Source organism: Candoia aspera, chromosome 17, assembly GCF_035149785.1.
Source record: "Candoia aspera isolate rCanAsp1 chromosome 17, rCanAsp1.hap2, whole genome shotgun sequence".
Taxonomy (NCBI): domain Eukaryota; kingdom Metazoa; phylum Chordata; class Lepidosauria; order Squamata; family Boidae; genus Candoia; species Candoia aspera.
Genome location: NC_086169.1, coordinates 11,033,254 through 11,049,262, shown reverse-complemented (window position 1 = coordinate 11,049,262; position 16,009 = coordinate 11,033,254). Strand labels below are relative to the sequence as shown.

Here is a 16,009-nt window from a genome sequence, read left to right as displayed (position 1 = left end):
GTCCCTCAAGACCATAAGCCTGGGGAACTCCATCGCCAACCCCGAGATGGCCTTTAGCAGTTCAGGCAGGGAGGCTGCTACGCAGCAGGGAGGCTGGTACAATAGTAACGCTCCCAACTGCTCTCGGAACCCAACTTGAAAACCAGTCTCACGTACGGCCACTTGTGGAGCAGGGCCCCTGAAGGCCACAAGAAATTCCCGGATGACAACAGCCACCCCTCCCCCCCTGCCCTGAGGTCTCAGCTGGTGCCAAACTTGGTATCTCCGAAAGAGGAACCCCTCCTTCCATGCCCAGCCAGGTTTCGGTAATGCACGCCAGGTCTGCCCCCTCGTCCTCCACATATGAGGGGGGCCTTGTTAATTGACCTGGCGTTACAAAGCAGCAGCCAAAAGTCAGGGCAACCACAAGTCCGCTGTCCAGGGCCTGGGTTTGTGCACGGCGGGCCGGAACACGCCACAGGTAATAAACACCGGAGGCGTCTTCCTCGAAGGTGACCTGCCCTCCGGCTCCCGTCATATTGTCCCCTGCCCGTCACCACCTTAACGGCCTGCCCCACCCTAAAACCCCCAGAGTCTCTGAATCCATTGGCCTCCACTCCTGGACTCCCGAAAATACTGGTTGAAGACAGGGGTCCCTCCATTCACTCATGCAGCCTCACTCCCAATCAATCAGCCACAAGGCGATGGAGGGCCTGCCAGCGCACCAGTTCGCACTCTCGGCGCTGCCAGGGACCAACCACCGCCCATACATTCATTCACTGTGCCCCCCTCAACCTCTCCGGTTGGTCGGGGGGAGGGCACCCCAGCCGCTACTCCTCAACCCCCGTCTCTCACTCGGGGGGTGAGTGTTCTCTCCCTCCCCATCCAAACCTGTACTCCTCACGTCTCTCACCCCAAGAGGGACTGCACCATTCGCTAGGAGGGATACTCAGTGACTCCAAATATATAGCACCAGGACGGTTAACAAGGGATGGCCAGCTAGATTTCACTGTGGTCTTAATACCGCTGTTCCAAAGTCCTCTGAATGCAGTTAGTCGATCTCTCCCAGGAGAGACCTAAATTAAAGGCTCTTAAGGCCTGAGGTCTCAGTCCAGGGGCCACCCAGATTGTCCGTCGGATTGCAGTTCACTATTAAACCAGACCATCAGCCTGTTAAAACATGGGATTTCCACTGTGTAAAAATGGAGAAATCTCCCCCCTTCCAGAGATGGGGGGTGGGAGTCATGGAAGAACCCCATACGTGGGGGCATGACATAATGAAACATCTGTCTCACTCTGTTCTGAGAGCTTAGGGGGGGTGGACCGTGCATGCTATTTGGGGAAGTGCCCCTGTCTGCCATCTGCCCCCGAAGCCTGTTGGCACCAGATGGTTTTCCCTGCTGGGGCTCCCCTTAAGTCGAGTTGGGGTGCCCCTTGATGTGCTCCTCTGGACCTCCACCCCCTTAACCTCACGTGGGTGGGTATCCAGCGCAGCCCCCCTCAGGATGGATATGGATGGTGGGCAGATTCTGGCTAGGAGAGAGCTTGGCAAGCACATGGTGCCCAGCCATGATGAGCTTTAAAAGTTAAAACCAGCACCTTGAACTGGGCCTGGAAACCAGCCTCCGCGTAGCAGTCATGCTGACAAACCGGCTCGTCCTGAGAGCAGGCCGCTGTGTTTTGGACCTGTTTATTGTAGCTCTTTCATCAGTTTTACAGGCACTCCAGTTGCGGCCAACTCGGAGCAGCGCACGTTCCAAATTCTGTAAACTGGTTTAAAAACAACACAGTGAAAAAAAGAAATCAGCGGCAGGCATGGATTGCAGCTCCTGAGATCTTCAAGGGCAGCCCCATGTGAAGTGCCCTGCAGTGATCTAAAGACGGGGTGATGAGGGCGTGCGTCACTGCTGCAAAGGCCTCCTGCTCCTTAAAGGCCCTTCCTTTTTTACATCCATTGGCATGATTTCTTAGCTGATTATCACTGCCAGCGGCCGAGATGGGGCTGGCAGAGGGGCAGCACTTGGCCCAGGAAGGTTGGCAGCCGAGGGTGGGGCATTAACTGTCCCTCCACGTCTCGGCCCACTGCAGCCCTGGCCCTCACTTCGCAGAAGGTGTTTCTGAAATCCCGGTCCCTCGCCCTGAACTCGCCCTGAACTGCCGCTCTTGGCAGGCGTCTTTAGAGGAATCTCTCCTTTGCGGTCAGAAGCAGGCAAAGGGGCTGCCCGTTTCCTCTAGGTCAGCTCAGCACTTTGGGATGGCCAACGAACCTGGCTTCCCTTCAACACCTTAATTAGCTCTGCGCATTACGTGAGCATCCCTCTCTGAACTAAACTGGGTTGAGCAAAGGTTGCCTGTGCCGAGCCTGCTTTTGACCACTTTCTTCTCATTTCCGGTGAGGGACCCCACCGGACCCAGGTAACCAGCCCCACAGATTAAAGCTAGTCCCTCTCGATGGGTTGCTGAACGCTTCGCGCGTTAGATCCGAACCAATTTAAAGTTACTGCTCCTGCATGCCTGAACTTCTTTATGTCCAGGGATGGCATTCATTGCCTTACAGGTAGTCCTGGCTGAATGACCACAATTGGGACTGGAATTTTGGTTGCTAAGTGAAGCAGTCATTAAGTGAATCCAACCTGATTTTACATCCTTTTTGTGGTGGTGGTTAAGCGAATCACCATGGGCATTAAGTGAACCAAGTGGTTGTTAAGTGAATCATGTGGTCCCCATAGATTTTGCTTGCCAGAAGCCAGCTGGGAATGTTGAAAATGGCGATCACATGACCGTGGGATGCTGTGACGGTCATAAATGCAAACCGGTTGCCAAGTGCCCAAATCGTGATCATGTGACTGCGGGGACTCTGTGATGGTTGTAAGCATGAGGACCAGTTGTCAGTTTTTTCAGCACCGTCGTAAGTCTAAACCATCACTAAACGAATGGTTGTTAAGTGAGGACTACCTGTACAGCCGTGCTCCGCGTTTCGCCCGCAAGAGCCTGGGCAATGCCCAGGACAGCCAGACATGAGCTCCAGATTCCCAGAGAGTGACTCTATTTGCACGTGAGCTGGTTGGGTGAACTGGATCAATTGAGGTTACTCAGTCATAGCTGACCGAGCCACAGTTCGGTGAGATGTGTGAATGGAGTCATTCCCTTTACCCCGTGCCTGGGTTCGAATCTGGGTAATGTTCTGGGAGGAAGGTGCTCCGGAGTCCTGTTCCCATGGGCACCCTACATCCGTGTTGCCAACCTCTCCCAAAGTCCATCCTGTCTTCTGCTGAACCGGCTGCTCCTGCTGGTGGCCTCGGGAGCGATGGGCCACCGGGAACGTGGGTCTCTCCTCCTGACCAACCGCTGCGTCTCCCCCCCACCAGGAATGCCAAGAAGGAAGGAGACCTGCTGGCCGCCCAGGCCCGGCTGAAGGACGTGGAGGCCCTGCTGAACTCCAAGGAGGCCGCCCTCACCACCGCCCTGGGAGAGAAGCGCAACCTGGAGAATGAAGTCCGCGACCTCAGAGGCCAGCTGGCGAAGGTAGGCCAGGCGCCCTGGTCCCTGGGTGTCGGCCCTTGCATTTGATTGAATGGAGAGCAGTGGGAGGGGCTGTTCAGGCGACTGAGCCCACCCCCTGCTGCTGCTGGATTCACCCGACCCGACCCCGTGGACCCATGCTCTGCCCCGCTCTTGGGGGACCCTCGAGGGGGGAGGGTGGCTGTTCCATCTTCTGCGCCTCCGCCCTCTGTCTCCGGACTACGGGTCCCAAAATCCCCTGCCAGCACATTGGAGGAGGAATGCGTTTGCCGTGCTGAGGTAGACGATGCCTGTGATGTCAATGCCCCGGAGCTCGGAGCCCCTCTCGGAGCCCCCCTCTCGTGCAGCAGAGGAGGGGTCCCTCTGCTAGGAGGCCACCAGCCTGTCACCCCCCTGGCAATCCTTTGTGCGCCAACGCCTGTTCCTGGAGATTGCCAGCCAAGAGCCCAGACGTGGCAGGGCCAGGATGAGGCTCTTCTGCCTTATTGGGCTCCCAAACTGAAGGCAGCCTGGCGTTCAAGAGGGCTCCTGCTTCCAGTTTGTTTTGTTTTGTTTGTTAGTTTTTCTCCAACAATGGGTCAGTTGGGTGCCTTGATGATTTTTATTTGGCTACGCTTTATCTTTTTTATGACTTTTGATGACATAAATGTAATATGTGCTGTAAGGTCTAGAAGGACCACCAAGGCACTTCAGAGGTAGACTGCTCCTGGTCGCGGAGGTGCCGTCCCCTGCCATGAATTCAGCCCCTTAATCTTTTGGGTAACGCGGCTCAGGTGATCCCTCCTCGCTCGAGGGATGCCACGTTTGTCGCGATGGGAGACAAAGACATGTCTCCCGCTTCAGCAGATGCTGTCTCTGTGTCGGCCCTGTGTGAAGAAGAATGGAGCTGCCTCTCTCTCTCTCTCTGCGCTGCCCCCTGGAGCTATCTTAATTTTGCCGTCAGCCTAATTTTATCGTCCGTCCGTCTGCCCCCCTCCCTCCCCGCAAACTGGGTGGCGGCTGGAAATCTCACCTCTGCAGGAGCCGCCTGGGCCCAGCAGGTGGCGCCCGAGCCCACTGTTGGCCAGGCAGGGCTCCAGTGGGCAGGAACGTCCAGTTGGTGGCAGTTCCAAAGTGGCCCTTGTGTGTCCCCCCGTCTGTCCCCCTCCAGCTGGAAGTTGCCTTGGCTGACGTCAAGAAGCAGCTCCAGGACGAAATGCTGCGGCGGGTGGATGCGGAGAACAGGCTGCAGACCCTGAAGGAGGAGCTTGACTTCCAGAAGAGCATCTACAGCGAGGTGAGTCCCAGAACCCTGGACTCTTCCCCTTGGGAGGGACCTGGGAGGCCTTCTAGTCCAGCCCATCTCGGGCAGGAATCCTCGGCGTATCCGGGACGTTGGCTACTCAGCCTTGGCTCGGAAATGGCTCCGCTGCTTGGCACGTGGAGGAGCAGGGCCTGCTGGATCGGGGGGGGGGGGGTAGTACAGGGGGCTGGGTCGGTTGGGGGGCCTGCCTTCTTGCCGACCCCGGAGCCCCGGCTCAGCCGCTGCCCCACTTCCCGCAGGAGCTCCGCGAGACCAAACGCCGCCACGAGACCCGTTTGGTGGAGATCGACAATGGCCACCAGCGGGAGTTCGAGAGCAAGCTGGCAGATGCCCTGCAGGACCTCCGTGGCCAGCATGAGGCCCAGGTCAAGCACTACAAGGACGAGCTGGAGAAGACGTACGCAGCCAAGGTACCGCAGCCTGGGCGAGTGGACTCCCGCCCCCATCATCCCCACGCGGGCATGCTTCGGGTCTGCCCCCCCAGGGGTGTTCTGCTTTCCTCCCATTTAGATCCCCCAGATAAGCCCCCCCCCCACTCACCTGCAGCCTTTAAGGGGACTGCAGGCCTGGAAGGAGGGATGCTGCGACCGGCTCTGCGCCTTTTAAAGTTCAGCTCCTAACCTGGGGAAACGCCGCCTCTTTGATTCGCTGGGGCTGCGCTGGGCTTGGGGAAACTAAGCCAGACTCCCATCTCCCGACCTTGGTCTTGCTCACGGATTGAATCCCGGCAGCTGGAAAACGCCAAGCAGTCGGCTGAGAGGAACAGCAACATGGCCGGGGCGGCTCACGAGGAGCTTCAGCAGACCCGCATCCGCATCGACAGCTTGTCGGCCCAGCTCAGCCAGCTGCAGAAGCAGGTGAGGGCTGGGGAGGGGCCGCTGTTCTGCTGCCTGCTCGGCCTGCCGGTGGGTCTCTGGGTAACATTGTGGCACCACCAGCTGTGTGGAGGAATCGCTCCTTGAGCTCTGTACACACGGAGTGCCATCCAGGGTGCCTCAAGCACCCATTTCTGGGTCCCCCTTCCCTCTGTGAGGCCCCCGCTGTTCCCTCCCATTCCCGGGGGGGGGACAGCCCTATCTTGCGAGCCTTCCTGCATGTTAGTGGGCCAGGGGGCATCCTGTCTGGCTCCAGAGCCAGGGGGCCACATCCTCCGGGCCCTACTCGTAACATCTGGGGACAGATGCAGGGCGCATCTCTGGGGCAGCCCTCGCTGCATGGGGGGATTCTGCTTGCACTTAAATGTTACAGCACCCCAGCGTTTCTCTTTTCTTTCCCCAGTGCTCAGTGTTGAGGGTTGGGAGGAAAAGTTGAGGACTTTCAGGGGGTGATTTGCTTCTTTCTGGAGAGAGCGCGACCTGGCCTGTGCGTCAGACAGAGCCGTGTCTTGCTTACAGATTCCCACCACTGGGTTCACATTAATGGATTTAACCAATTGCATCCCAAAGCCTGCTGAGAACAGATTAGAAATCTGCTGCTTAGCGAGAAATGTCTCAGCTTCGCTGTAAAGGTTAGGAAGGCTCAGTGGAGTAAATCGTCGTACCGATTTCTGGGTAAAACGCAGAATTCACACGGCCCCAAAAGCCAGCGTGCAAACGGGACCCAGCCACTGCAGTCTGCCAGCCCCTCATTCACACATCATGCTGAGCTCGGGGCGAGGCGGGTTTGCCAGGGCCAACCATGTTGTGGAGCTCGGGAAGGGGGGTCACTTCCCCGGGCTTCCGGTCCAGGCCGCCCACCCCTTTGCTGACATCCTTCCAGCTGGCAGCCAAGGAGGCCAAGCTGCGTGACCTGGAGGACGCCCTGGGCCGGGAGCGCGAGACCAGCCGCCGCATCCTGGCGGACAAGGAGCGGGAGATGGCCGAGATGCGGGCCCGCATGCAGCAGCAGCTGGACGAGTACCAGGAGCTGCTGGACATCAAGCTGGCCCTGGACATGGAGATCAACGCCTATCGCAAGCTGCTGGAGGGCGAGGAGGAGAGGTGGGGGCGAACGGGACAGCCCAGCCTTTGCGGTTCCCTGCGGGGTACGGCCGGTGGGACCAAGCCAGGCGGACGTTTGCCTGGGGGGCCTTCACCAAGCAGGAGCTGGGGAGGGGGCGCCAGCCATGGGCAGTCCTGGGCACCTTCAGGCGAGGCCCTGAGCACCTGCTGAAAAAAGGCTGCCTATCTGTGGTTTCACTGTTTGGATTTAGATTGGATTTGGACAGATCTAGCATTTGTCCGGCTGCCTCTCTTTGGGGGGAGCATTTCCGGTGCCCCTTGGCTTCTAGGACGGTTGGCAGGCCCTCAGAGTGTGCCTCCCACTGCCAAAGTTCAGCTCGGCTTCGGCATTTCTCCTGGCACCGCTGGGACAGCTCTGCTCCTGTGGCAGGCGAAACGGGGGGCAGCCAGCCCTACGCAAAGGGAAGCTTTCTGTGTGCTGCGGGGAGCACGATGCACCCGTGGGGAGGCAGCCCCCCCATCAGTCACTTTGCCTCTCTTCCCCCAGGTTGCGCCTCTCCCCCAGCCCCTCCTCGCAGAAGAGCGGCACGCGGATCCGCGTGTCCCACTCCACCTCGCAGGGCTCTGCCAAGAAGAGGAAGCTGGAGGACGGCGAGAGCCGCACCAGCTTCTCTCATCACGCTCGGACCAGCGGCCGGGTGGCCGTGGAGGAGGTGGACCTGGAGGGCAAGTTCGTCCGGCTCAGGAACAAGTCCAACGAGGTGGGTGCCGGTCCCCGGAGGCAGCGTGTCCAGAAGTCCAGGGCAGAGAGGTCTGGCAGAAGCCGTTCAGCCCCTGGGGTAGGGTGGGGTGGGGGGAAGTAAACTCTTCCTGGGCCCAGCCGACCTTCAGAGCTGCGGGAGGCAGCCGCGTCCTTGTGGGGTGGGTCCACCCAGGCCCCACGGGCAGCCCCTGCGTCTTTTAACGCGGCCCCGTAAACGTCATTCAGGCCTGAAGGGATGCATACGAATGGAGAGCAGTTGTGCTAACAAAAACCAATTCTAAATAAAGATTATTTTTATTTATTTATTTATTTAAATTTATTGGCTGCCCCACTTTCATTTCCCAATGAAAGGGAACCCAGCGTAGCTTTTGCTCTGGCCTCACTGCTGCTTTTTAGAGCTGAGCAGAGGCCTGCTCTGCCACCCACCGGGAACATTGGAAAGGAGACAGCGTAGGCTCCTTCCAAACGCTTTGAGTTTGCAGTTGCAAGCCAGGATGGCTGGACTTTGGCTACAGTCCGAAGTACTTGGCAGGATCAGGGTTGTCTCCCCCCCTACGGAGAGCCGGCTGCGCTTCCTGGCTCCCCCCAACAAAGTCTCCCCAGCTTCTGGTCAACAGAGATGGAGAACTTGCAGGAGAAGCTGGGCTGATGTTCTTTGGGACCGGGACCAGTCTGGAGAAATTCTCTCCGTTTGACTTCAAGCTATTCTTTTTGGATTTTACGGATCTTTGACCAGTTTCCACAATTGTTGGCAGTGTTTTAAGCATCAGCCCCCAAATGCAGAGCTGCAGGCAGGTCTCTCCCAAAATGCACGGCCTTCGGGACACAAATGCCATAGTCTTTTGAGACATTCTCCCTGCAACAAAATGGTTGTAACTTGGAGTTGTGGATTCTGAGAAGTGCAAGGGCTTTTTTAAATTTATTTACTTTTCAAATTTTGTTACTGCCCATCTCCCCCAAAAGAGGGACTCTGGGCGGTTAGGGGTGGGCGAGGTGTTTTGGTCCCATGTATTTGTGGGGGCCAAATTGGGTCAGTCTGTGGAAAGCTCTGAATTGTGTTCCTTTTGCTGTGGACTCCTGCCACTGCCTCCCTTCTGTGCCTCCTCAGGACCAGTCACTGGGAAACTGGCAGATCAAGCGCCAGAATGGAGACGAGGCCCCCATCTGCTACCGGTTCCCCCCCAAGTTCACCTTGAAGGCCGGCCAGCTGGTGACGGTAAGCAGAGCGGTGGGCATTGCAGGGAGGAACGGTTGGGGTCCCGGGATGGGGGAAGTGGCAGGGGAGGCTGGACGCCAGGAGGGGGCCCTCCGCCCCTCTGGTGCCATGCCAGCTGTGGGGGGTACATGGGGCTGGGCAGGATCCTCTGTGGTGCTGATGTATCCTCTGCTTTTCCTCCCCCCCCCCCCTGCACCTTCTGAAGATCTGGGCTGCTGGCGCTGGGGTGACCCATAACCCACCCACGGACATGGTGTGGAAGAACCAGACTTCGTGGGGCTCCGGCGACAGCTTGCGCACTGCGCTCCTCACCTCCAGCGGAGAGGTAAGGCGGCCCAGCTTCAAGGGGGGGGTGGGGGTGGGGGGACCACGTGGCCACCGGTTTCCCACAAGGCTAGATGGAGCATTTCCTACCCGAAGGCCGCCATGGGGGTGGGGAACGGGGTCGACCTCGGCTTTGGGGAGGGGAAGGGCATTACGGGTGCTGCTCCCCCTGCCCCCCTCTCTGTTGTCCTTTTTCTTCATCGGATGGACGCGACCCCCCAATGGTTTTCTTTCCTGGGTGCGAAAGCATTTTTGGAAATAGAGACAATGCCTCGGGCTGGCCCCTGGCTCTGCAACCTTTTTGATTCCCGTTCAATTTGGAAGCAATTCAGAGCGGGTAAAAACAAATAAAGCCAGGGGCGGCATCCCTTGGGGATCCCCTCACGTTGAGCTCGACCCCTGGGGGCTCGGCGGATGCGTCCTGGCACTTTTTCTTGGGGCCAGCGTGGAAGAGGCCTTACCCGCCTGGGCACCTTCCCATGCAGTGGGCTGGGAGGGCACCGGTTGGGGAAGGGCACAGGGTGTAGCCCAGAGCTCTGCTTTCAGGTGGGCTGATGATGGCCCTGGGCAGAAGGCAAGAGCCCCCGTTCCTTCCTTTTTTCCCAGCCTGGCTACCCCCCACCCCAAATCATGCTGAGGTGAGGTTGGCCCCGGGCAAGTCCTCCGTTTCTTCTTCCCGCACTACAGGAGGTGGCCATGCGGAAGCTGGTGCGCACGGTCATTGTCAACGATGACGATGAAGAGGATGAGGACGAGGACGGCATCCACCACCGCCACCATCACCATGTGAGTTTGGGGGGGCACGGGGTGCCCTGAGGGAGGAGTATTAGGTCTGTTTGCCGCCTTGAGTTATTTATAAAAATAATAGAGGCGGATAGAAAATAGAAAATAAAAATATAAAAATGTCCTAACAGTCAGGAACCACGCTGAGACGAGGACTAAGTCTCTAGTGTTTTATTACTGCTACATTAGATAGAAAATCCTACCAAACTGAAGAAGCGTGGGAAAACCCAGACAGATAAACCCCAAAAGCCAAGGTGGGTCTGTTCTGGGTCTCTTTGAATGACAGCTCAAAGTCTCTAAACTACACATGCGTTTCCCCCCCTGGATAGGGGCCCCCTCCTGCTCACCATCCGTGCTCATGACAAAAAACTTGCTACTCTGGGGCTGAATTAAATGGGAGAACAAGCCGTATTCAACATCAGTTACAGATAGTCCTCAGCTTACGACTATTCATCTAGCAACTGTTCGAAGTTACGACAGTGCTGAAAAAAGTGAGGTCCTCGCACATACGACCATCGCAGCGTTCCTATGGTCACATGATCAATATTCAGGCACTTGGCAACCGGCTCGCACTTAGAACAGTTGCACTGTCCCGGGGTCACATGATCACCATTTGCAACCTGCCCAGCCGGCTTCTGACAAGCAAAGTCAATGGGGGAAGCCGGATCTGCTTAATGACTGTGGTAATTTGCTTATTGACCACAGTGGTTCACTTAATGACTGCGGCAAAAACGTCATAAAATCGGGCGCGACTCACTTAACCACTGCCTCACTTAGCAACAGAAGTTCCAGTCCCAATTGTGGTCGTAAGTCGAGGACTACCTGCATGGTGATTTTTGAAAATGCAAACAGCTTTATTGTGGGGGAGGACTCCCAACTGTAACTCTTTTCTGCCTTGTTACCTGTGGGAGAAACTCTTCCTCTGGTGCTGTCTGGATTTCTCCCCACGCACCGCTCGTGTTCGATCTCCCTTTATGGGTTCGTTTGTTACGAAGACCAGGAGTGCCTACGGAAGATAAAAAAGTCTAATGAGACCCCTCACTGAAAGCAAGCATTGGGGTGAAATAATCCTCGATTCTAAGGATTATTTTAGTTATCCTCAGGTATACAAACTGAAACTTTTACGTACCTCTTCCCGTTTTAAAGAAAATTGCAAAACCGTTTACCATAAAATTTCAAGCTGTACGTTCAAGAATTTGACAGAAGCCTACATTAAAATTTGAAAACAAAAAGTGAAATAAGCACCCAATAAACCGAAACTATAACGGGCAGCAGAAGCAGCAACGCAAAGAGTAAAATATCACCGCAGCGCAAACACTGTATTAAAAGGCCTGCAGAAATAAAAAGGATGGGGCCGGGGGGGCCTGACTGGGGGGGCATCCAGAGGTGGGCGTTAACTGGAGACGTCCTGCTCCCGCACGCCCCCCCCCCCCAGCAGACCCTCCGAAGGGGTTCGGAAAGCATCAGTGGGAACATACGGGAGGGGGGACGTGGCTTTTCCTGCTACGGGGGTCTCAAAACGTTGAACTGGTTTGGAAAGAAACTGGGAGCCAGTGAGGGTCGTAAAGGACCGGTATGATGCACTTGTGTTCTTTTGCCACAACATTTTTCCCAGTGGAAGTTTCCAAGCCCTCTTCCAAGAATTCAAGACTCATCGTTAGAAACATGTGTTTGCGGTTAGAAACTTATGCGTTTAATGCCGCGAGAAATGTATGGAAATGTGGATAGGCTGACAGTGCTGTGATTTGTTTGCCCCTGAAAAACTCACCACATGAGCCTTAGTTTAAAAATAACATCCGAATCAGATCTTCGGGCAAGCTTGGACCTCCCGGAGCAGGATTTGGATCAAGTCTGTTCTGTGGAAGCCATTTTTAAAAACTTTTGCTGAATCGTTTTTGCGAAAATGAGATTGTTTTGCCTCCGAATGCTTCTTGGCTGTTCGTTGTTCAGTGTATTTGATCCAAATCCTGTTGCTGCTTCTGGAATTACACAGGGATTGGAGAGTTTGGAGTAAAGGCATATCCCTTTGCATAGAAAATGGATGAAAATGATGACCCCTGGAATGGCAAAGTGGAATCTCCCCTCCTGCGAAAAGAATGGAGGGCCCCTTTAAAAAGCATGATCCAAAAATGAGATCAGAACAACAGACGTTTTTCCTTGGTGTATATCGGACACCTCAGACAACGTTGGAAATACAGCTTAGCATTCAACTGGTTAACGTGCTCACATTTAACGTGCTTGTAAATTTAACAAGCACAGTAAATACAAAAATGCGTTTAGCCTCCATTCCAGTTTAATCCTGCATTTTTGGAATAATTAAGTTTAGCACTTTTCAGCGCTGGGCTCTTTTTGAGAACGCCTCCGTCGGCTTCTGAGCCAGAGCAAGCCGGTGTGAACAGCGAAAGGGTCCTTGCGACACAGGCTGGTTTCTCCAGCGCCAGGTGCTGGTGGGGGGGGGGCTTCCTCTGGGCAGCCCAGGCTCTGCTCCTCACCGCCCGGCTTTTTTTCCAGAGCCACTGCAGCACCACCGGGGACCCGGGCGAGTACAACCTGCGTTCCCGCACGGTGCTGTGTGGCACCTGCGGGCAGCCTGCTGATAAGTCGGCCGGGGGCACAAATGCCGCAACCACCACCATGTCCTCCGGGTCCTCCTCCTCCAGCTTGACCATCACGCGCGGCTATCGTGCCAGCGGCACCAGCCTCGGGGAGAGCCTGCTGCCTCGCTCCTACATCCTGGGCAGCTCCAACCCGCGCCAGCAGGTCAGTGTGGGGGCCACCTGAGGAGGGGTGCAGGGGGGTCCTGGGCCTGGCAGGCCAGGAGGGCTGGCTTGTGGCAAAGAGCCTTGACTGTTTTTCTTTATGGACAATGGGCAGGTCAGGGCAGAAGGTACTCTGCAGACCACACCTTGTTTGTGGTGGGAGTCCTCAAACTGCAACTTGCCACCCCTCTCCTCCCCTTGCTTGTACAGCTGGTCCTCACTTAATTACCACAATTGGCATCAGAGTTTCGGTTGCTAAGCGACGCGGTTGTTAAGCAAATCTGACCAGATGTTACGACCATTTTTGCAGCAGTCGTTAAGTGAATCACATGGTCATTAAGTGAATGATGTGGTTCCCCATTGATTTTGCTTTCTGGAAGCTGGCTGGGAAGGTGTAAAATGGTGATCATGTGGCCACGGTGGTCATAAGTGTGAGGACCAGCCGCAAGTCATTTTTTCCAGTGCCGTTGTAAGTCCGTACTGTCGCTAAAAAAATGGTCATTAAGCAAGGACTACCTGTAGTATGTGACAGCAGGGGAGGTGTGCGTAAATGTGTGTTGGTGCGTTACGAATGCCTCCGGGCAGGCAGAGAGTTGACTGCAGGCATCCCTGAGCTTGGTGTGCCTCGCAACCCTTCCTGGCCTCTTCTGCGCTGCCCAAGGCTTCCTCAGCCAGTGCATTTTGGAAAGTGGGAGGATACCCACTGAAGAGGATATGCGGGGTGGGTTGAAAACCCCCAAATGTTGCATTTTGTGTCTGTAAAGCTCACCTGGGAGCAGCACCTCCAGTTGACCTTGTGTGCTTGTGTGTATGCATGCAAGCCCTGTTGGGTGGTTGTGTGAACAAGGAAGCGTAGAGTCTAGGTCAGTGTTTCTCAGCTGCGGGCACTTTAAGACGTGTGGACTTCAACTCCCAACATTCCCCAGCCAGCACGGGAAGTTGAGGGCCACACATCTTAAAGAGGCCAGGGCTGGGAAACACTGGGCTGGTATTGATTGTCACCCCTTGCTGAACTGCATTGCTTGAACAGGGGTCAGACTGCATCTTGCAGCTGGAAACTCCCCTGTGTCGGGGTCTGGCTAAAGCAGGTGGTCAGGGGTGGGGGGGCAGAGCCAGTCTGTGTAGGCAGCACACCACGTTCCCCCCCCCAGGCAAATGGAATTGGGGCTTCTCTGGGCCCATTCGGTGGCAGTGGCTGGGACACGCTTTGCCTAGGGAAGGCTGGTTGGGGGATATTTTATGCAGAAGATCCCTATTTTGCCCTCTAGAAAATTGTTTTAATTGTTCTTTCCCCTGCTCCTGTCTGGCACCGCTGAACATCAGGAGCTGGTGCAAATTTGGGCCGTTCTGTATGGACTTTGGGCGCAGAAAGGGGGCTGGGGAGGCTGTTTTTCCTCTGGGGGGGGAGGGAGGGAGGGAAGGAAGGAAGGAAGGAAGGAGAAAAGGAAAGAAAGAAGGAAGGAAGGAAAAGAAAGAAAGAAAGGAGGGAGGGAGGGAGGGAATGTGATACTGTTATTACTAGATATTTTGATTTTATCTGGCCTTAGGGCTGTAATGATTTGATTTGCTCTCTCTCTCTCTCCCCCCGCAGGGCCCTTCAAACTGCAGCATCATGTAATCTCCCAATGTCTCCCGCCACGCACTCACTGCCCGCTATACGAAGCTCTCTGTCCTTTACATGCGCAGAAAAAAAAAAGAGAAAAGAGGAAAAAAACATTTTTAAAGAAGTTATTTTCTACTGCAAGAATTTATACTTTATTATATATATCTCTATATCTATATATCTATATAAATACGCTAAAGATGCTTCAGGGTTTTTTAAGGGGGGGAAAAAGTCCTTTTTCTATAACAGAAGTTTAAAAGGAGCCCTGCCAAAGAGTTTAATTTACTATTGCCAAAAAAGAAGTCCTATAATTTTAATATTTCTTCCACTAAGGGGGAGCGTGCAAATGTGTGTGTGTGCACACGAGAGCGTCTTTGTGTGTGTAGATAGATTTCCTTGAATACCAAAGCTTAGGTCCCTCAGAGTTGAGACCCTCCAGGTTCCTCTTCTCCTTCTAGGTTGAGCTCTAATTTTTTTGCACTTACTGTCTCCCTGCGAGGAGCGTTGACCACTAACCAGCTACGGTTAACTACCGCCTCCCTCCCCAGCTGTCCGTGCACTTGCGACAAAGGTCCGACTCTTTCGAAGCGCTTCACGCAACGAGTTGACGCTTGTTTACATTCTGAGAGCGGGTGGGAGGCTTTTTCGTTCTTAACTCATTTCGGTTTGCAGTTATCGATGGGGATGTGCTGCGTTTAATCCAACGCCAGTCCAGTCCAGTCCAAACCAGGTTGCTTAATACCTGCAATGAAACACTTTAAGAGGTAGGAATTCGGGGATTCTTGAATTAAATTCCAAAACATCCTTAAATCAGGACCTGTTCTGATTCGGCCCCATTGCCCGCTGTTCAAAAAACCCAGGTTGTGTTTCTTGTAACATCCAGCTGGTTCCATATAGGATGCATGTGTACCTTTGAAACAAAATCTGATTTACTCTCCCCCCAAAAAGAAAAAAGCTTATATGTTGTCCAAGCCTATACACATGATGCCCCACTCAATAGTTTTAGGGGGAAGTTTACAGCCACTATTTGCTTCAAGGGACGTTTAGTAGAAAGCTGGGAAGCGCCTTGCTTTGAAAACGAGCATTTCCGGTCCCCCTCTGTGAGGAAAGGCAGCTGGCCTTTCGATGCTTCTGACCCGCTTTGCTTGGGCAGCTACGCTGACCTCCTGCTCAGCCCTACGGATGGCGTGCCGACGTCAGCCCTGAGGGGTAGGCTCTGTGCTCTTCTTTGTTGGCAAGTGCCTGTGCATGTCTAGAGTGCCTTGCAATGGTGGGGGACATGGAAGTGGCCTGGCAGAAGTGCCTGCGAAGGCTCCCTGGGTCTGGGAGGGAGGCAGGGGGGCGGGGGTCCTGGCTGCCTCAGGGCGACAGAGCTGTGACTTGAGAAAAGTGCCTTCAGCTCTTTGCTGGGATCAGCTGGGCTTTTAGCCAAAGCATCAACTCGGGGCGGGGGGGTGGGGTGGAGAGATGTGGGTCTTTGGTCCCCCAGCCCCTGCTTTGAGATAGAGCTGGTGCCCTTTGGCCTTGGGGAGGGAGGGAGGGATGGGTCAGGGCTTGGCCCAGCTACACTTTCTGAAACGGGCACTGCTCTGCTCTGCTCTGCTCTGCTCTGCTCTGCTCCACCAGGAGGGCCCTTCCACACCTTCTCCTGGGCTTGGAGCAGAGACCAGGGACCCAGTTTGGTGCCTTAAGGCTCAGGCTGAGTTGGGAAAACGCAGTTCTTCTCTTTGGTCTGGGACTGGAAGTACTGTTTAAGGCAGCCTTCTTCATTCTGACGCGCCCCAGTTCTTGACTTCCAGTTGGCCTCCTGGCGGGAA

The 16,009-nt window shown here is 55.2% G+C and overlaps 1 protein-coding gene across 1 annotated transcript in view; it reads left to right on the top strand.

The window, feature by feature from the left end:
- LOC134506865 (lamin-A-like) overlaps positions 1-15,644 on the top strand; it is a 40,545-nt gene extending 24,901 nt beyond the window's left edge. Inside the window, exons 2-12 of the mRNA XM_063317232.1 lie at positions 3,348-3,504; positions 4,652-4,777; positions 5,044-5,214; positions 5,536-5,661; positions 6,563-6,783; positions 7,292-7,505; positions 8,616-8,723; positions 8,929-9,048; positions 9,735-9,833; positions 12,342-12,590; positions 14,181-15,644. Of these exons, the coding sequence (XP_063173302.1) occupies positions 3,348-3,504; positions 4,652-4,777; positions 5,044-5,214; positions 5,536-5,661; positions 6,563-6,783; positions 7,292-7,505; positions 8,616-8,723; positions 8,929-9,048; positions 9,735-9,833; positions 12,342-12,590; positions 14,181-14,207 (1,618 nt within the window). The 3' untranslated portion in view covers positions 14,208-15,644. The remainder of the gene's footprint in view (positions 1-3,347; positions 3,505-4,651; positions 4,778-5,043; positions 5,215-5,535; positions 5,662-6,562; positions 6,784-7,291; positions 7,506-8,615; positions 8,724-8,928; positions 9,049-9,734; positions 9,834-12,341; positions 12,591-14,180) is intronic.
- The last annotated feature ends 365 nt before the right edge of the window (positions 15,645-16,009 follow it).